The following is a 21,032-nucleotide window of genomic DNA, read 5'->3' as shown; positions in this document are numbered from 1 at the left end:
TCCTGTGTTGAAATGGACTGTACAAAGGGAAATATATACCACGTGCTGAGTAGCCATTGAGGGGTTGGACTAAGACTGGGGAGACTCAAGTTCATCAGCCCTCAGCCGTGGAAACTTACTGAGTGACTTTGGCCAGTCCCTCTCTCTCAGACCACCATACTTCACAGGGATGTTGTTTTGGCGATAAAATGAAAACAGATCCTACGCTATCCACTTTGACCTCTCTGAGGAATGGTGGAATATAAATCTAATAAAGATGTATATAGTAATTAATGCATTCATCTTAAAGGTATCCCCAGACTCTTTGAATATGTTTGTTACTTTATTGCATGCCTAACTATCAAAACATCAAACCCTTGGCTACTCCAAGCTCTGTATAAAAATAATTCTTTGGTTTTGATGCTTTATTAATATATTTTCATTTCCTCCAGGACCCTCCATTTGTTCTAGATGGCCCTCTCGGAGTGATTAACAGAGTAGAGAAAATTGGAGGAGCTTCTAGCCGTGGTGAAAATTCATATGGCCTAGAAATTGTGTGCAAGGTAAACTGGTTTATCAAGAATGGGCAGATGTTGGATTCATGATCCATAGCAATGACTTGTAATGGTCTTAATGGCCTTCAATAGTGCATGTTGACAAAAAGTTCATATAATCATAAAATGTAAGGGTTGGAAATGACTTTGAAGATCATCTAATTCAACCCACTGCCCAGTGGAAGAATCCACCACTACTCTGGTTTTACTTTTTTAAGGTATAATAATTTTAAATAATGAAATTCATTTAAGTTAAACATTTTTGGAGTTTAGAGACCATTGTTGCCTACATTCACGAGGGAGAATTTGGAAGCAATCGATAAAATAATTTCTCAGTTAATGAATCAGTATGGCATACTGCTGGGCTTCTGGTAAGACCCAGTTTTGCCTTATGTTCTGTAGGATGTTCGGAATCTTCGGTTTGCTCACAGACCTGAAGGTCGCACAAGAAGATCCATATTTGAAAACTTGACAAAGTATGCATTTCCAGTGTCCAATCACTTGGTAAGTATTTTTTGCTAATTGTACAAACATGGTATTTTCCAAGCTACACAATGGCATTGCTGTAGGATGTAAATGCAGGCAAGTGAAGAGATATTGATCTTGGTGGGGGTTATTGGCTTTTTGAATTCAAGCCGGTCTATAAAAGCAAGGCTGCACTGTTTCGTATTGCAAAGGAAGGAGACTCAGAGGTGAATCAGAATGTTCAAATATTTTTTAAATGTAAAATTTGAGATTAGTCATTTTTCCCATAATTTGGGGGGTTGTCAAACATTCATTTCTTTTGAAAGCAGTCTGAAGGGGTAAAGAAACCTTTGGATTGAGTTCAACTCCTGGTGACTTGTTGGACACATCCATGTAGTCTTCTTTGGCAACACTACAGAAGTTTTTGCCATTGCCTTCTTCCAGGATGTTTTTTCAACTTCCCCCTGTAGCCTACAGCTCTAAGATTTCCTACCGATCTCACATCAAAATATAAATTTGATCTTATCCTGCTTGGCTTTTTAAGATCAGTCAAGGTTGGGTTTGTACTACAACCATAAGAACAAGTGTAGGCCACCGTCTGATCCACCTTCTGGTTTAGCTCTAGTACATCCCTTGAATGTGCAAATCAAACGGGCTGAAGAGAGTTCAAAATTTCTCCACTCACATCATTTTAAGCAGATTTCTCCATACCAAAAGCTAATTTTACAAAGTGAAATTGATATGCCTGTACCCAGACATATAAGAGTGATCCCAGCCAGGAAGGGAATCTATCTTGTCTCTGATGCCCAGGCACAGCCATTTGGTACTGTAACACACATGCATGAATCTAGGCTTTATGTATGAAATTTGTGATTATTTCACTGCTCTCATTGCATCTGCAGATTGCCAGCCAGCAGCCTTATTTAAGGTGACCCAATCAGTACTGGGTGGGGGAGGGACCAGGGAAGCACCTACTAGGCCACCATGAGGACTACTCTAGGCATTTGTCATATAAAGTTGCTTAGAAGTTTTCTGAGCGTGGCTTCCTGTATTTTAAATACATGTCCCTCCTGGTTGATCGACCTCTAGGAAGGTGACATGCAGTTAGATCCATGCAGTGGTGAATGCATCCTTAAGAGAGGGTTTGGTTCTACCAGCTCTGAAGGAGGTGCTGCTCTTGACCCTTCTCATGAAGCCATCACTAGATGTAGTGGAACTGGACAATTTTCATCCAGTCTCCACCCTTCCCTTTTTGGTTGCGCTATTTGATGTAGGCTCAGGATGGGTCAGTCCAAGGATAAGTACTATCAGTGCTCAACCGCAATCTGTCTTGGTATTTTCCTGGATGCTGGAGAGGATCCAGATGGGGAAGAAGAGGCTTCAATTTAACCCAGACAAGACTGAGTAGCTGTGGGTTTTACCGCCCCCCCCCCCGCCAAATCAGATGAGGAGAGTTTCATGGCAAATAGTGTCAGGAAAGCACCTTCAATTCATCCATAATTGGTTCAGTTTTTTTCTGAAATGTCCATGAAAATTCTCAGAAAATCTTGGAAGCTTTCAGCTCTTTCCCTGAGAAAATTTAAAGAGATCATCAAGCTTGGGGTAATTTATCCAAGTCTTCTCAGTCTTAACATTTCCTTGAAAGGGAGTAGGGACCACCAACAGGAATAATTGGTTTCTAAGACTTCTATTAAGCTTAGGGCTTCATATTCAGGATGTAAATGCTAATACCTTTGTCCCAGTAGGTCCAGGAAAAGGAGTTCCTGATGTCTCATATGATATTGCTAGGGGATTCAGGAACTCTGTTTCCAGTTCTCCTCAGTGAAACTGTAAGCATGTTGGGAAAATGTGCAGCTCTTTAAATGTGAGCCTTTACAGTCAAGCAGATCCTTTGCAGGGTCCTTCTCTTCTTGATGAAGTAAAAAAGAAGGTGGGCAGTGAAGGTTCTGGTGCCATGGCATGCATCAAAGTTTGGGAAGGCTGGAGCCTTGTTTTTCATTGCACACTGTTATCTAAATGGGAACTGTTGGTCATTCCCCAGTTATAGAGCCCACAATTAGCACTAAGTTCCATGTCACTCAAAACAAACAAAGCACAATCCGTACATCACAAAAGAGACTATCATGTACGTAGATGTCAACCTTGTGTAAAACAAGGAACCTGACATGCAGCTGTGTGATGCTGCTTTGAAATACAGTTCTTATTAAGTCTCTCCTTAAGAACCATTTGATTTTTTCCCCTTCCATTCTCTTGGCAGTTTCATAGATCAGAAAACAAAGGAATATAGAGAAACATACACTGATCTGCTTATGATAACATATGCAAGTTCTGGGTCTCTCTGCTTTCTTTTATGTTTTTATAAAGTTACACAAACAAAAAAGGCTGCATGGGAATAGTTAGTTGAGATGCCATATAAAAATGGAAAATACATCGCTAAAGAATCTCTCCATTTTTTTAAGTCTCTATTTGCATTTGAATACAAAGAAGTTTTCCCAGAAAATGGCTGGAAAGTTTATGATCCCATTCTGGAGTATAGAAGACAGGTGAGTCTCACTGTTCCACTTCTAGCTTGCATGCCTTGCTCTCTAGCAAACTATCTTATTACAAAACTGCTGGTTTGAAGAACTTCTAATGGGATGGTCAAATAAAAGATATTCCCACGTAAGTGTGCCTGGGCCAGATTAATCTAAATCCCTGCATGTCACGTGATTATCCAGAAAAAGTGGCAGGAAAGAAGCTGCATATGCCCAGCACTGCAGAGGACATGGGGTGTTTTTGTGGATCAAAGACATAAAAAGCGACCTTGTACATTTTCAAAGCAATCCGCCATTTCTAAAGCAGATGGTGATTTTTTTTTCTCTCAGTTGATAATTAAAAAATCTAGAAGTAAAACTGGTAGAAACAGAAATCTGCTCTGCGAAGTAAAGGAGACAGTGAAATGGATTTGATTAATCCCAGTTTTGCAAATCTCTAATTCCCAGAGATTAGTATTCAGAGAAAGTCCTCTTCCCTTCCCTTCCCTTCCCTTCCCTTCCCTTCCCTTCCCTTCCCTTCCCTTCCCTTCCCTTCCCTTCCCTTCCCTTCCCTTCCCTTCCCTTCCCTTCCCTTCGAATTAAAATCTTCTGAATGGCTGCTCTTTCCTATGTAGGGAATTCCTAATGAAAGTTGGAGAATGACTAGAATAAACGAGCAGTATGAGCTTTGTGATACCTATCCTGCCCTTCTGGTAGTTCCAGCCAATATTCCAGATGAGGAGTTGAAGAAAGTGGCTGCGTTCCGGTCAAGGGGGCGCATACCTGTAAGTATGGCACTAGCAGTGTGACTTCTGCAGATTGGCCATCTCCAATCTGGTGCCCTCCAGATGTGTTGGGCTGCATCCTTCACCAGGTGGATTTTTGAGGGGAAAAAAGCATCATTTTACAATTTATGGACACCACCCACCCTAGCAGTATGAATACTTCAGATTGCAGTTCCAGTGGTTTGAATCAGAATAGTTAAAAATCAATCCATAATATTCAATATCCTCTTCCCATAACCTACTCTTGCTTTTTTCCTTTCCATTCTTCTCTTCTGCCAGGTTCTGTCATGGATTCATCCAGAAAGTCAAGCCACAGTTGCTCGTTGCAGCCAGCCAATGGTTGGAGTGAGTGGCAAGAGGAGCAAAGAAGATGAAAAGTACCTGCAATCTGTCATGGATTCTAATGCCCAGTCCCACAAAATACTGATCTTTGATGCCAGGCCGAGTGTGAATGCAGTAGCCAACAAGGTTGGATTGTCATATCTCTTGCAACAACTATTTCAGCCAGTTCCCACATAGCACCTTCCAGTAGTTGGGGGCTTCAACTCCCAGCGAGCAGAAGACCATTCTGCCAGGAAGTCCAGCAAGTTACAGTCCCCTGTATTCAGTGGCATGCCAAGTGGAGGATGGATAATTAGGAAATCAACAAGCAAGCTCTCAGTATTCAAAAAAAACCCTTAATATCTTATAAGGTTGATGAGTTTCCCAGAAGCCAATAGTTCACAAGTAGGCAGCCTTGTCTCCTCCAGATGATTTAAACTACAATTCCCATTAGCCTTAGTCAGCCTGGCAAACCATCTGGAATTCTGGGAGTTGAAGTCCAAAGCATTTGGAGAATGCCACGTTGAATCTTCTAGCTGTGGCTGAATCTATACAAGTGGAGTTGTGTCCTTGCTTGTAACACTTACTATTGTCAAAATGGAGTGAACGATTCTCTGGTTCTTCTTCTCTGTACTGCTTTTCTGTTGTGGTTTAACACCTCAGTCATTAGTGTGAATAATTCTCCATCCCCCGCAGTTTTACATAACAATTAGTTCAAACGTTGCTAAAAGCATAACAAAACTTCTTGTGTAACAATAGCAGCTAAAAATAGGAACTCACAGTTGGGAAAAACGTGATGGAACAGTATTGTTTTAACCTGACATCTGGAAGAATGTAAGATCATTAACACTTGAGCTCCAGAAAGAGGTGCCCACCACTGGGAAAGCCTTACTCTTAGGAAACCACAAGGCCCCAGGGCTGAGATAGCACTATTTATCTTCAGTGCAGGGAAGTTCATGGGAGAAAAAGAGTTGGAGAGCTGTGAGTCGGCTTTCCAAACTGGTAAGTCTGTTAAGAGTTCACAGCACTGGGGGTGGTCAGTAGCCTGAGGATGCTGTCTCCACCTTTTTAGTTGCACCGTAGTTTTCACTGTTTAGTTTTAATTTAATCTTTTTTATTTTTTAACCTGTATATTTTTTCTAAGATTTTATTTTTATTTATGTATTTATATATCACATTTATATAGCTGCCTATCTCACACAAAGCGACTCTGGGCGGTGTACAACAATTAAAATAAAATAACAAGCGAATAAAAAGCTTTTTATAGTTTTTTTACTTGTAACGCCGCCTACAGTCACTTGTGTGGTGAGATGGGCAGCATACATAAATTTGAAAAATGAATAAATGAATAAGGCCCATAGAAAAATCAGTACATTAAAAATAGTTGTAGAATTAAAATAGTAAAATAAAGTAGTCTGAAAAAAAGTGATATTCTTTTCCTTCAAAAGACAGTCTTAAAAAGGCAAGATTTGTGGTGGTTCCTCAAAAACCAAAGGAAGTTAACCTGACACATCATCTAACAGAGCTTACTGCCCTGCTTCTCCCCATACTGAAGTAACAGGATTCAAAAAATAGACTCTCATTTCCGTCTTAGCAACTGTGGCAGGAGACTGTGTATGGCTGTGCAGTCAATGAAGCTGAGTTTGCAGATCTGGAACCTCAGCTAGCCCAAAACAGCCCGATATTCATTGCCTTTCAGGCTAAAGGAGGAGGTTATGAAAGTGAGGACGCCTATCAGAATGCCGAATTGGTCTTCCTGGACATCCATAATATCCATGTCATGAGAGAGTCATTGAGGAAACTAAAGGAGATTATATATCCCAACATAGAAGAGACTCACTGGCTCTCGAATTTGGAATCCACTCATTGGCTAGAGCATATCAAGGTCAGTTGATGGGTATTTTGGATCTGTCTGTGTTCGGCTGTAGCGTCCATTGGGAGTGGGGTGCCCTAGGAATGCCACAAAATAAATAAAATACATTATGATTGTGTGTTCTTTTACTGGCACGGATTCAGCAGCTCTCACAGCAACTCTCCCTGCTGGTAAAGATTTTCCACTATCCAGGAGCAGGTTCTGCGCTTCATGCTTGTTGCCTGCAATGATAGAGACTTCAGGTACTTGCTGGAATTCTTCTGTTGTAATCTTAACCTTCCTTCTAATAAATAATTGTTAATTAGAGCTCTGAAATGCTTGTTCATTGGATTAACTGTTCCCAGTCCAAATTGACAGGAAGGAAATCTGACATGTATTCCAGAGAGATCTTCCTTTCAAACGAAACAGGCAGTTATGGTAGTATGATTCTTGTTCATTTTCTCATGCTCTTACAGTAAATAGGGCTAGTAGTTTGTCTCTTTTTAAAGACAGGAGAGAATAAATCTTTTGATAGTTTTTATAAGCACCACATTCTCACAAGTAGAGGGTTGGATTGATGGCATGTAGAAGGCAGAGGAGATCTTCCAGCGGATATCTGGAATGGTTTGCAGTCAGTCTCAACTAGAGTTGCCTTCGGCTGATAGTTTATTCTCTTTCAGCCTATGTTCCACCTACTGAATGTAAAAAAGGGATACTTATAAAATACAGTGAAAGCTCATTTTACCAGATCTTAACTGATCAGACTTTGCATGCATCAGACCATATCTCTGCTGCAATTTATGTAATTATAAATCATGTAAATGACATAAATTCACCCAGATGGTATGATTCACATCATTTGCATCAGACAAATTAGGTAAATCTCCACAATGTTCTTGTCTCTGATTCAACAGGCATTCTTGAGTAATGGATACCCCTTACCCCAATTTATTTATTTATCGAATTTATATAGCCGCCCATCTCACAGACGTGATTCTGGGCGGCATATAATAAAACAACCAGTTAAAACAAATATAAAACAACAACTAAAAACAAATTTCTGATTTCTGGTAACTTGATTTGTATTTGGATTGGAGGACTTTGACGTTCCCATGAATCTGAGATTTGTCCATGTTTGACCTAAATTATAGGTGGCCCGCAGATGTTCTTGAACTACAGTACCCAGCCAACATCACTGATGTTGAAGCATCTTGAGGACTGCTTCACTACATCTTCTCTGACTTTTTAAAACATCTGTAAATGTTCTGTTTTAGTGTCTTAAAATGTTTTAAGCTTTTTATATATGAATCTGATTGAAAACATTATATCTATAAACCTTTACTCAGTGTTTTTTTTTTTTTTAATCCGCACTCAGTCGTTACCGACTCTACGGTGACTGCTTGGACGAGTCCTTGCAGTTTTCAAGGCAAGGTGTTTTTTTTCAAGGCAAGTGGTTTGCCATTGCCTCCTTCCTAGAGCAGAGCCCAGCTGGCGAGCGCAGGAGGCGGGGTTTCCGTTGCTTTGCACCTTTTTCAGGCGTGCGTGGCTTCCACGCTACCGTCAACTGCTCCCGACTCCTTTTGCAAGGCGCCGCCGCCAGCATTTTTCCTCCCACCAGAGTGAGAGTACCCATTTAGTTTTCGATCTGTTGGGTTGACAGGAGCTGGGGAGGAAACAGGAGCTCGCTCTGCTGCACGAAAGCTGGGCTCGAACTGCTGAAGTGTCGACTGTTTCTGGCCGGCAACTTTCAGCGTTATTAAGCCGCTGTGCCACCGTGTCCCCTCCTCAAAGTATACCAACAAGTAAAGTTTTCTTTATTAGAAGCTTCTTTAACAGCAATCACCAGATCTGTCCCACATGCCAGAGTTTTAGCAGGAAGAGTCTTTTATTAAGGTTTCATCAACCAAATTCATGGTATTGGCTGATTGGCTAAGGTATCTACATTACGTAGAATGCAGGAATTTAATAAGCTACAAGTGAAAAGTTACAAATGAACTGATTTATCTCTCCTTTGTTCTTTGTTTTCCACATGACCCATTTCTTCATCCTTTGCATCTACATGACTGGTTCGCTTAACTATAAAGGCACTGGGTCTATTTTCTAATAGAACTGATTTATATCTTTCTACAAGAAAACAGTTGGGACAATCCCATAAAATTGGGAGTGATAATGACCTTATGGCACATTGTCTTTGTCAGAACAGATTGGCAGAAGCTATGATTGTAAAACTTTTTAGCTTGAATCCTTAGTCATGCATTGGCTGTGTTCACATAACAATTTAACCAGGTGACTTAAAGATTTGGCAGTGTATTTGCATAATCTGCAAGTCTTGGTTTTAACATTATTGGTTCTTTTTTAAAGGTGAGTACATTGTGCAGACCCAGTCTGTTTGATACTGTATGATTCAACATGCCTTGTAAACCCAAAACATAGGTTGATACCATAAATAGATTAAGCGTGTTGTGTAAACCCATTAACTTATGGAATTTAACTTAGCTGTGGTCTCATTGGGGCTATTCCAAGGGTAGATAACCAGATTCTTCCATCCCACCGCAATGGCATGAACTAGAAGCTGCAGTCAGGGAAACTAACAGCCATGGATTTCAGGAAATATGGCCCCAAATATCTAAGTAGCAAAGGTTACCTTCCCTGATTTATTTTATGATTAAGTATCAGTATAAATTCAGTCCATTACATGTTAAAATAATAAATATGTAAGCCTTAGCAAATAAGCTTGGATATAAGCTTTGGAATATAACTGAACTTTGAGAGTAGAAGACAGTGGCCATCTTACTGAATACATGCATCAACATGAAGATGTGGAAAAACATACTGAAATATTCCTTGCTGGTTTATTTCCCCATGCTGCTTCCATGATCTAGATATACTAGCCTGGGTCCCAATTTTTAGTTAGAATTGTGGAGGTGATGGATGGAGCCCAGTTGTTCTGTCCCATCAAGCCTACTTCTAATTGTGATAAATACCACAGTCACATAATGCCTCTTTTTAACCCAGCTGATTCTCGCTGGAGCTCTTCGGATTGCTGACAAGGTGGAATCAGGGAAGACCTCGGTGATTGTACATTGCAGTGATGGCTGGGACCGTACCGCCCAGCTCACCTCTCTTGCCATGCTCATGTTAGATGGCTATTACAGGACAATACGAGGCTTCGAGGTGCTGGTGGAGAAAGAATGGCTGAGTTTCGGACACAGATTCCAGCTGGTGAGTTAGATGGTTTTTGTGGTAGAGTATCAAAGGATTTTGAAACCTAGTTGTTTAACAATAGCAATAGCAGAAAGGAGAGGAGATTTTTTTCCCCCATCTTAAACCAGTTTCTAAGAAAGCCAGAGTGAGGGATTTTCTGTGCACTGGTTCACAGTCGGGATTTTGCTGATGATCAAAATTCTTGGGCTGAGCATTTGTTCATAGGCCTGTTTCTCTGCTAAGAATGCAGTATCCTTTTCCTTAGCTACTTCTTTGTGTTTGGCCCATTAGGTGGATCTTATAAACAAACGTACAAGTAGAATTGAGTACCTCAAGCTGCTGATCCTTGATTTAAGGCTGTGAATACACACTCATAAAACTGGCCTGTGGCTTGCTGATCACCACTCAGATATGACTGCAAGGGACTGGAAAAGTTCCAGAGCCTACTGTGGAAGAATAACAGGCAATAATTTTGGTGGGATGATCTCAGGGTCTTTGACAACGATTGAAAACCAAAAGGGATTATTTTTAAAGCTGGATTCTCACAGGGTTCTCATTAGCAAGATTTATTGAGATGAAGAGATGGGGTTACAAGAATTCCAGCAACTGCACCATCCCCATGTACAATAGGGTAACATGTTTTGATTTTCTTTCTAACAGCCTTCCTAAAATCTGGTGAGGAAGAGAGCTATTTTACTGATAACAGGAAGGCTTGCAGGGGGCTGTTTACATAATGATCTCTTGAATCTTTATCAATCTGGGAGCCAATTCAGGTTATGAATAAATAACTCTGCCAACTAAATCATGTTCTGGAAGGCTTAATGCCATGCCCCAGTTTCTAAAAATTTGGGGAAATGTGTTTACAGCTGATCAGAGCAGGAAACACTTGCAAGAAAATATACGCACCCAATTTCTTTCTTTGACACAGATGCATCTTTTTGTGTCCCCTCCTCTCCCGCATCTGAAGATGTGTAAGTGTGTCACTGTATTTCTACCCTACATTCACATTCAATGTAATGTCTTAAAATCCAGATTGAATTTCCTTGATAGCTTTAATGTGATTGTTATTGCTGAACTTCCTTTCGATGCGCAGCACTGCATGAACCAGAAGCTGCATCCTCCCAGGTCAAGCAACTTGTCCAGATAGCCTGTTATGAACTATTTTGACTGGAGCTGCCTCCTCGCTTGCTGGATGTTGTTATCACCTGTTAATTCATGCTTCGAACTGAGCTCTCTGTAATATCCAATAAAAGATCTTGGGGTCATAGTAGATAGCTCAGTGAAGATGGCTGTGTGCTACAGCTGTGAAAATGGCAAATTCCAGGTTAAGGATAACAAGGAGAGGGTTGAAAGTCAGCATTGTAATGCCCTTATTCAAATCTATAACGCATCCACATTTGCAGAACTATATTATACAGTACTGACAAATGCTACACAATTGCTGGGAAAGTACAGAAGAGGGCAATCAAAATAAACAAGGATATTGAACACTTTTCCCACAAGGAAAGGCTAGAATGTTTGGTGTTGTAATGCAGGAAAAAAAAAGTGAAGGGGGATGTGATTCAGGAAATTACACATGGCATGGAGAAACAGGCAGCATAAAGTTTTCTCTTTGTGCAAAACTTTAGGATAATATCCAATGAAACCGAGTAGAAGGAGATTTAAAACAGACAAGGCATTTTTTCACACAGTGCATAATTAGCATGTAGAATTCATTAAGGGATGTGGTGATGGACACTAAGATGGATAAATCTAAAAGGAGTTTGGAGAAATTGGTGGGGATGGGTCCATCAAGAGCTATCTTGATAGAGTCAATGCGAAGACTCGATGTGGAAGATTAATGTTACTTCAGGATGGGGGTCACCATGCCAAAAATACCAGTTGTAAGGAAACAACGTGGGAGACAGTTATGTCTTTTGTCCTTATGAGAACTTCAGGAACATCTAGTTGGCCACTGAGAGACAAAATGCTGGACTAAGATGGGCCTTGCCTAATTCCACAGAGTGTTCTTAAGTTCATATGTTATTAGGTGAGGATGGAGGGTGAAAATATTGTTTCTTTTTTTCCTGTTTGTTTTCTGAGTGGGTTGGGAATTAAAAGGTCAAAATAGAGGCTTAAGAGATCCACAGTGAGCTTTAAATTGGAGGGGGGGAGAGAGAATTACAAATTTGTTGCTTAATTGTTCTTGAGGCTGCAAATCAGGAGTTGGGGCTCCATCTGTAGGCCTGTGAGTTGCTTGCTTTGGTTCTCTATGAGTAGGGTAGTTGTCACATGTCTCTGTGCCTGTGCCTGTGTTTTTCCTTTTACATTTCTCTTGCTTTATTTCAGAGAGTTGGCCATGGAGATAAGAACCACGCTGATGCTGACCGATCTCCTGTTTTCCTCCAGTTTGTTGACTGTGTCTGGCAGATGACGAGACAGGTATATTTCTGGGACTGCAAAGAATTTCAGGAATAATATTCACTCCCTTTTTGTTGCTGAGCCAGTATAAAGTAAATTTGTCACTGTCCATGTGTAGCAAGGGCCGATAGGCTGCAGTTCTACAAAAATACTTTAACACTAATCCTGTTAAACTCAATGGGGTTTTATTTTCTCCATTTACAGTAACCCCCCTTCCTAGTTACATACTCCCCATGCCTTGAGTGTTAATCAGTCATGCTGAGACAAACAACAGAGGGCTGCTTTTGATATTGCAGCATTTTTGGCTATCCCAAAAGGCATTCCTTGGATTGTGTTGAAAGGACAGGAAGTCTCCAAGCCAAAGGCTGCACACAGATCCTGCAGTTGCTTCTTGCAGATTTTGCCCTGCTTTGTAAACCGCCTTCCCCGTGGAGGCCCTGGCCCTGCCCACCACAGCAGGTGCCCTCAAAAGCTTTATTTTTGAGAGAACGCAGGTCCCGAACGTGAGGGGGGAAACGATTCTCTCTCACTGGACTAAAATAACCATATAGTTTGGCACAACAAAGTGTTCCTTACCTTTTAGAAACATTGGAGCCTGAATCTGCCTGACCAATATCCAAGTAGCTCCATATTGCCTGCACCAAAGTTAGACTGGTATTGTGCTGGCAACCATTGTTGATTTATTTATTTCCTCCAAGAACAGCAGATTCAGGTGAGCCAAGGTCAACATTTATTGGTGGTAATGATGGTTGTTAGACCTTTAATCTTTGCGATTGTTGGTGCTTTACATTGTTGTTATCCATCCAGCGTCATATGCCGAGATGGGTGGCCATATACTGGACAAACTTTTTCATCTTGTTGCGGGGGGGGGAATGGATCAGTGGCAAAATGGGTGTCTTAAGCTTTATGAGAAAGGTAAGGTACCTAGCTAATCTCTTTAACTACTCCAAAATGAGAAGAATTATACTGAGTAAATTGGAGGCTTACAGTGAAAACAGATTCACTCCACAAATCCTCCCAAAACCAAAGAAAAGGTTAACCAGTTTTCTTCTCCCCGACGCCCCTCATTCCACAGATAATCTAAAGGCTGCAGAGGGGATCCGGAGGTGCCAAATGGGGGCTACAGCTAGCCTACTTACAGTCTTCATTCATCAGCAGCAATTCTTTGGGGTTTTAATCACAATTTTCTGCCAGCCCTTCCTGTAGAAATGCTCTGCTCCGTCCAAAGCTGTCTAGAGTTCTGGAGACAGCCTTCCTTCCATTTCTGGCTGTCATTTCACGTTTCTGGATGGCATATATAAAATAGTCATTTCTTATTTTTGGAAGGCAGTTATATCCTTTCCAAAAGGAAAGGGATGCAGACAGTAACACCATTTTTTTCACCAAATCTTGGTACTGGGATAATCTCTTTTATGGTACCACCACACACACACACACACACACACACACACACACTTCTCCAATATAATTTTCTTGCAGGAAAATGTTCTCTCAAGTGCCATGTGGGAAATATCAGTGTAAACCTATTACAATGCTTGTCTTTTTTTCCCCCCCAAGTTTCCCACAGCTTTTGAATTCAATGAGTTCTTCCTTCTCACCATCCTTGACCATCTCTACAGCTGTCTCTTTGGGACGTTCCTGTGTAACAGTGAGCAGCAAAGAGTGAAAGAGGTAAACAATCATAATGCTCCTTTTTTTAAAAAAAAAGATAGTTCCCCCTAATTTTTTATGGACACTTTTCAAGTGGAATAACATGTTAAGAATACCAAAGAATATTGCCAATTACACTTGTTCCTTAGTGGTTTTTATTTAACCTTTAAAAGATGTCATAGCAGAGGGAGAAAGCAACAAGGGAAATAAATGGTTAATAATTAGTACAGCTACCAACTCTTTATATCAAAATGTAGCATAGATTGTCACTGTTTTATTTTATGCATTTGTACATACAGGTGGCCCCCGGGTTAAGAGCACCCAGGTTATGGACAACCCATAGTTAAGAACAGAGCCTTTTGTAGCAAAATTTGAGTAAAAAACACAATGGTTTGAGTTCATTACATGATATTACTTATACAATATTATATAATAATACTGTTCAGACTTACATACAAATTCAACTTAAGGACAGACCTTGGGAACGGAACTCGTTCTTAAACTGGGGACTGCCTGTATCTCCTCTTCCAGGGTTGTAGGCTACACTGAAAGGCAAGTAAAGAAAGCAATGGAAAATCACTCCTGTATTGTTTCCAGCTGTGGCTAGCCCAAGTTCACTCACTGGGCTTCCTAGCCAAGTCTGAATTTGAAGCTGGATTTCAAATCATGGATTTCCCAGCATTTTCATAATTCACTGTATTGGCAGTCAAATATTCTGTTCCCCTAAAGCAGTGTTTCTCAACCTTAGCAACTTTAAGATATGTGGACTTCAACTTCCAGAATTCCCCAGCCAGCCAATGTTTCTCAACCTTAGCAACTTTAAGATATATGGACTTCCCCAGGGAGTTGAAGTCCACATACCTTAAAGTTGCCAACATTGACAAAAACACCGCCCAAAAGCTTTGAGATCCCAGGGATCAGCAGTGTCCGCAAGAAGGGGAGGTGAACACAGGTAAGATGGTGGGTGTGGCATTGCACTCTTGCCTGTGACTCCTCCAGCGTTGGTGGAATCCTGGCTCAAATCTCTAGTTATTATAAACCTTCTCTGGATGACTTTGGGGATCTCCTTATCTCTCAGTCTGATCAACCCCAGAGTTTTTGTGAGAACAAACTTACAATCCTGCAGGAAAGATGGGATGTAAATACACATGTGAAAGTGTGTGACTCCATTACATCCTGTTTCTCCATTACCTGCAAATGAAACAAAAATGAAAATGTGCATTCCCATGTTCTAGAACAGGAACTGGTTCCTCTAGCTTAGTATTCTCTGTGTTGAATGATTGCAACTTTTCAAAGTTTTAAGAGACTTCCCCAGCCTTTCTTAATAAGACTAGAGATTAGATGCAAGATCTCTTGCATGAAAAGCGGAGGGTCTTCTGCTGAATTACATGCAAAGGTCTGAGTCTCTGATGCATCCACTAGTCTTGTCAGGGAGGTCCAGGCCATCCCATGTCAAGGATAAGTGAAGATTTTGCCCTCTTTTTTACTCATCTCTCAATCATAACACTTTCCCTTAGATACGACCATTTATTTATGTAGCCACAAGATCATGGATCCTTCAGAACTAGCATGTTAATGAGTGCCTAGATGTGATGGAATGGTGTTATGAAGGCCACGCTTGGGGAGATAAGCGTTCCCTTAGCCCCCAGCAGGAGCGTGGGAAGTTTAAGAAGATGAGACTGGCACCACCCTAAGGAATTCACAGTGTTGTGGCTTGCTGGCTTGGGAACTTAGGTTCAGTCTGGAGAGGTTCTGTCTTGAGGTGGAAGCTAATAAATGCAACAGAACTGTATCTGCACTGTCTCAGGGAGCTCTTTGGGCTGAACCTGACACTAGATCTGTTACCAGCCCTGGGCAGCCCCAGCCATTCTGAACCACATCTTTTTCTGTGCTCTCAGTCCTGCCTTTGAATTTGCAGATACTACGCCTTGTTTCTTGGTCATTCTAGATACTCCCATTCAGGCCACCTCATGAACAGTTCCCCAGCTGTTCAGTTCTATTTTTTCCCCAGTTTTCCTCATAAATCAGTTACCATCCCATGCTCATTGCATTGCTTGGGTCTCTTCATCGTTATTATTATTATTATTGGTAGATTCTTTGAATTTCTAAACATTTTGGGGTTCTCCCCAAGGTAACTAATTCCCTCTTTTGCATGAAAAGTGCTGTTTTGACTATCTAAGCTCAAGCATTCATACACAGAACCTTGGGAATAAAATGAATAGTATGATGGGAGGTGTGCCTCTATCTTGATGTTTCTTAGTTTCAAGTTTGTCAGATATAGTTATACAAAGAGATGGAGTTTCAACATACATTTAAACAGTAAAACCTGCTTGCTGGATTTAATCAATTTCTGTCCTTTCTGGCACATTGGATGGATTAGGCTTTTCTAGAGAGTTACTGTAGAGTTCTGGAGTTTCAAATTCCAGACAAGTGCAACACAAGTGCAACACATAGAAATGTGGCATTCTTCCTCCATCTTTCCCATCTTCTTGCTCTTTACAGGGCCTTTCACAAAAGACAATATCACTGTGGTCCTATATCAACAGTCAGCTTGAAGACTTCACCAACCCTTTGTATGCCAGCTACACCAACCATGTTTTGTATCCTGTGGCTAGCATGCGTCACTTAGAGCTTTGGGTAGGATACTACATCCGGTGGAATCCTCGAATGAAACCGCAGGTAAACTGATTCATTGGGAGGAGAAAGGGGTCAAAATCAGATGTTTCTTAGCATTGCAGTTACAGTCAGTGGACTTTGTGTGCCTTGCAACATTAGAAGATGTTCATTCTATGATGACCCCATGGTCAAGGATACATGTGCCCTCCCCTCCCATTGGACTCTGACTAGTCCAAAATCAACCATCTTTGAAATTATATGTGTTACTCCAGGGGTGTGGCTCTGTATTTGTGCCCAATACAGCCTTTCCAGAAGGGAATTTGGGTATCGAAATAGATTCTGGAACACTGCTAGGTTATGAAAAAAGTCCTCTGTGTTGTTCCTCATCCTCTCCCAAAGACATAGCACAATGTTTTTTGTTTTGCCATTAGGAACCAGTCCACAATCGCTACAAAGAACTCCTAGCAAAACGAGCAGAACTTCAGAAAAAGGTGGACGAGCTCCAGCGAGAAATCACCAACCGCTCCACTTCCTCCTCCGAGAGGGCCAGTTCCCCTGCGCAGTGTGTTACACCAGTCCAGACGATTGTATGACATCATGCCTACCAGTCTTCCATAACCTGATGCTCTTCCCAATGTCTTGATGCATCCCCTGGCTGGTCTTGATGGGAGTTGTAATCCAACACAATGGGAAAGCAACAGATTGAGAAAGACTGGAGCAGACTCTTTCATGATGATCCCTTTTCTAGGAAAGAAGCTGAAATGATTAGAAACACTTCTCTTGAGTCTAGACACTGTATTTATTATGTTATATTTCTCCAAGGTATTTTATTACAGCTGTAACACTACAAGAGGTGAAATCTTTTTTAAAAAAGACCTCTTATATAATTAATTTTCTTGTGGGCTAATGGCATCTCAAGACACAACTATAGGACTTTTGTTCATCAGCTCAAAGTCTTTAGCATTGGTTTTTTCTGTGGAGTGACGCACTTATACTGGGTGCATACTTATTTCAAACCTAGCCACCTGAATGCAGGGGCCTTATTGGGACATAGTTGCACACGGTGGGTCTTGCTGATTTCCCATTTTACCTTTGCCCGCTTACCAACTGCTCCACAAAACATAGAGGAATTTGCAGGTGGAATGCAAATCATCATGATGAATTGCATGCTAGAAAGAAGAACATTCAGGAATTGCAGTTGTGCATATGAGAATTTATGCATTCTTGGCTTCCGACACTTATCAATGATAGGCTTTTTTGTGGTTTCTCATACTTATAGGAATATGACTTCTAAAAGGAGGAACTCAAAATTTCTGAGGTTAACTGCTTTACACAGGGATGAGGAAACAGATATATCATCCACATATATTTCTAGTGGTCTCCATATAAAGAAGAAAGCAATCTATAGGGCAGTCGTTCCCAAATTGGGGCCCTCCAGATATGGAGAACTGGAAATGTTAGTAGATTCAACAACTGGAAAATGTTTGGTTGAGGAAAGGCCATTGCTGAAGATGCAGGGAATTGAAACCATACATCTAGCCAGCACCTAGGCTGGGGAAAGGTAACTTAGAACCATCCATGTGGTTCTACAGCAATGTAGGCTTTCTATCTCTGGGTGCCATGACTTGTAGACCAGGGAGTTAAACCATACACCATGGTTAGCAAATCAAATGATGGTCTTGTTCATGCAGTGCTGTCAAAAAGTGGAGACAAATAAATGATATAGTGTTTGGTTTTGATTTAGCTACTCTGGTTTGTAAATCATGGTTTATGATTTAGCATATTGCATGAACATACTAATAGATATTAGATTTAAATGCTTTGCATTTAAAAAGTTATTTGATCCCTGGTATCTCCAGGTGAGTCTCAGAATGACAGTCTTCAAGACCACAGCTGATCAGAGATGAAAACGTTTGGCTGGATGAGCCACTAGTGTTCTCTGCTAAAGGCAGCTCCTCCTATATGTAGAGTAGGCTAACTTTCACAGAGGATGGAGAGACGGGTTACAACAGCCTTCCCTAGATGCATTGAAGTGCAACTTCCAGGATGCTCAAAGGGAATAGTGGGAATTATAATCCCACAACATACAGAGTATGCCATGTGAGGCAAGGCTGATTTATAGCTCTAGCATCACCCTTGCCTCTGATGTCCTTCCAAGTTGTGTTCCTACAACTTGACTTTTACTGTTTTGCTTTTGGCTAAGATCAAGTATGGAATCTGTACTACAACTCCCAGCAGTCTCAGCCAGCATTGCCAACAGCCAGGATTTATTAGGTGTGTAGCCCAAGCATCTTGTGTGTTTTCCAACTGCTTTGTAAAGCTTTTGTATATCAAACTGGACTTTAACAGCAGCTCCCTTGAGATACAGGCCTTAGCAAACAATTACAAGGATGTGCCAACCTTACAAAGTAGAACACTTCTTCCTTTTTGTCAAAGTGTGCACTTCTGTTTTTGGGAAATCATGATGGGGTGGGACAGGACTGAGCTGTGTCTGGTAGACACGCAACGGAATGGGATGGTAACGGTAAACCATGAAACTTCAGATTGCAGATGGGGAGCACTGTTTTTGTAAGGACAAGTAATACCTCTAGTATTCCAGGAAGATTCAAACAATCCTCACAGTTGTAGTCAATGGTGGTACAACCTATTCTAGCATTTCTACCAAGGTGGAACGAATCCTTCCCTACAGCCCCTTGACTGTATTAACTTGCCTTGGGTGATGGCTTTCCTACATTTGTGTTAAACATGATTATTGGTTATGCATTGCCTTGAGGAAAGAGATGTTATAAACTGAAGAGAAAAATGCCACTTTTTTGCTCGTTGGCATATTTTACCTGTTTATGAGAAAACAGTACTGAACGTTTTAAGCAGTCTCAGCAGTCTGTTTCCACAGAATTCAGAAAGCATCATCCATAACTAGATATCTAAACTCCAATATTCGTACATTGACAGATGCAGGGCTTTGTTTATATCACACTCCTAGTTGGAACTCCTAGCACTCTTCCCACCAAGAGAGCAGCTAGGTCCTACTCACAGATTTGGGGGCTCTCAATACAAGCAGGTTCAACATAAGTATCGGTAAGATGCTTCCATTTATGACTGTGTAACAGCAGCAGTCACTTGTAATTTTCACACCAGGACCTACGGCCTCTGAGAATGACAAAACACCCTCCCGCCCAAACAGGTTGACAGTTCAGTGAGAGACACAGATGGTCTTTTGGGACACCTGAGACCAGCAGACTCCCTTGGGGGCACAGAGAAGATCACCTGGCACAGCTGTCTGTCAGCCGTCCAGCCTTGGAAGCCAGCCTCCAGGCCTGGTGACATTCAGATGTTGGCGAGGAAGGAACTTTCCACAGCTCAGCTGCAGAAACGAAAGCAAATGAATGGCTATGACTTGCACAAAGCAGTCCATAGTGAGTTTAATGGGCTTCTTTAATTCAACATGCTTTTAGAAAGTTCAGAATTCATTCTTAATTATCAAGAAATATTTAGATGAAGAATAAGTGCCATCATATATTATCTGGAGTGCTAGGAAGCAGCCCCCTGGGGAGACAGGGAAGGGGTGGAAGAGACTGTCCATTCGCAAACATTTGACAGCTGTGTCCTGATGTCCTTTTAAACTGTTTATCCTATGATGCACAAAAAGAGTCCTCTATATAAACAAGCCAGGAAGCAAAATAAGCTGCCCGTCTTTGAAGAGGAATGCAGAATGACTCTTGACAAGTTACAGGTAGAAGTCGTACTTCTGGTGCAGACTGCGACATCTGTTACCTAACAACATGCAGCCCATCAGTAAAGGGAGCCAGAGAGTGGTTTGATAAATGAGACAGACCTAGTAATGTCCAGTTTATTAATAGTGCATAGCATTTTTCAGCAGATAAAGAACATTAAAAAAAAAAAAAACTCAGATTCACAATCTTGCAAAATAGCTTTGTAGAGATTGGCCAACCAGCTTGCTTTACGATTGAGAACGCATGGCAGTGCTTCAGCCTCTTATTCAAATTACGCCAACGGCAGAAGTCAGCTAGCATGAAAAGCTTCCCCAATCTGGGGCACTCTCGATATGACTACAATTCCCACACCAGCATGACTGATGGGGAATGGGATTTGTAGTCCAAGACATCTAAAGGTGGGCAGGGGACAAATCAGAGGCCTTCTGTCCAAGGTTGGGGGGGAGCATCTGCCAACAAAGCAGGTCTGCTGAGATTTTTCGCATCAACCTCCTACTTAAATCAATTTCAACAGATCCAAGTGCAGTTTGACTAAAGCAGGAAGAGTAATCACACTAGTGATGCATCCTCATGACAACTCCGTATTCCACTCATGGTTTGGAGGCAGAGTAAACATTTTTATGATCCTATTTGTGCATTTGGAACAGAAACCTAAACTTTATTACTATTATTATTATTACTCTGCTCTTCACACCAGTGATCTTGATGACATAAAAATGTTCCTTTACCAAACTGCTGCCTTTCAGGCCACCCCAGTCGAAGAACCCACTGTTACCTGATTTCATCTTTCAGATAATTTATATTTATGTATTTACATATGTATTTGGACTAGGGCTGTGCACGTTTTGAAAACGATGTGGAAAAAGTGCTCTGGGCCTCAGACACTTCTCTGCTAGTCATTAAAACAGCACAACTCCCCCCCCCTTTTTTTTTACTCTTCTATGAATACGGAAAGAACA

At 41.2% G+C, this 21,032-nt stretch overlaps 1 protein-coding gene across 4 annotated transcripts in view; it reads left to right on the top strand.

Annotated features, from left to right (window-relative positions):
* The window catches only part of MTMR2 (myotubularin related protein 2), a 45,639-nt gene that overhangs the window by 20,407 nt on the left and 4,200 nt on the right, over nt 1-21,032 (top strand). For 2 of the 4 annotated variants that reach the window (XM_088140597.1, XM_088140595.1), the window contains 11 exons: nt 432-542; nt 936-1,037; nt 3,458-3,541; nt 4,147-4,296; nt 4,576-4,764; nt 6,317-6,502; nt 9,485-9,691; nt 12,002-12,094; nt 13,631-13,744; nt 16,226-16,402; nt 16,771-20,397. In XM_088140597.1, the coding sequence (XP_087996723.1) occupies nt 432-542; nt 936-1,037; nt 3,458-3,541; nt 4,147-4,296; nt 4,576-4,764; nt 6,317-6,502; nt 9,485-9,691; nt 12,002-12,094; nt 13,631-13,744; nt 16,226-16,402; nt 16,771-16,932 (1,575 nt within the window). In that variant the 3' untranslated portion in view covers nt 16,933-20,397. Of the gene's footprint in view, nt 1-431; nt 543-935; nt 1,038-3,457; nt 3,542-4,146; nt 4,297-4,575; nt 4,765-6,316; nt 6,503-9,484; nt 9,692-12,001; nt 12,095-13,630; nt 13,745-16,225; nt 16,403-16,770; nt 20,398-21,032 lie in introns of those variants that run through there. The other 2 variants (XR_015796088.1, XM_088140596.1) reach the window with 2 other exon arrangements.

Source organism: Python bivittatus, unplaced genomic scaffold (assembly GCF_059951505.1).
Source record: "Python bivittatus isolate LINGU-HERP-01145 unplaced genomic scaffold, Pbiv_v1 ctg000340_np1212, whole genome shotgun sequence".
In the NCBI taxonomy this organism is placed as follows: domain Eukaryota; kingdom Metazoa; phylum Chordata; class Lepidosauria; order Squamata; family Pythonidae; genus Python; species Python bivittatus.
This window is presented reverse-complemented; position numbering and strand designations above follow the sequence as displayed.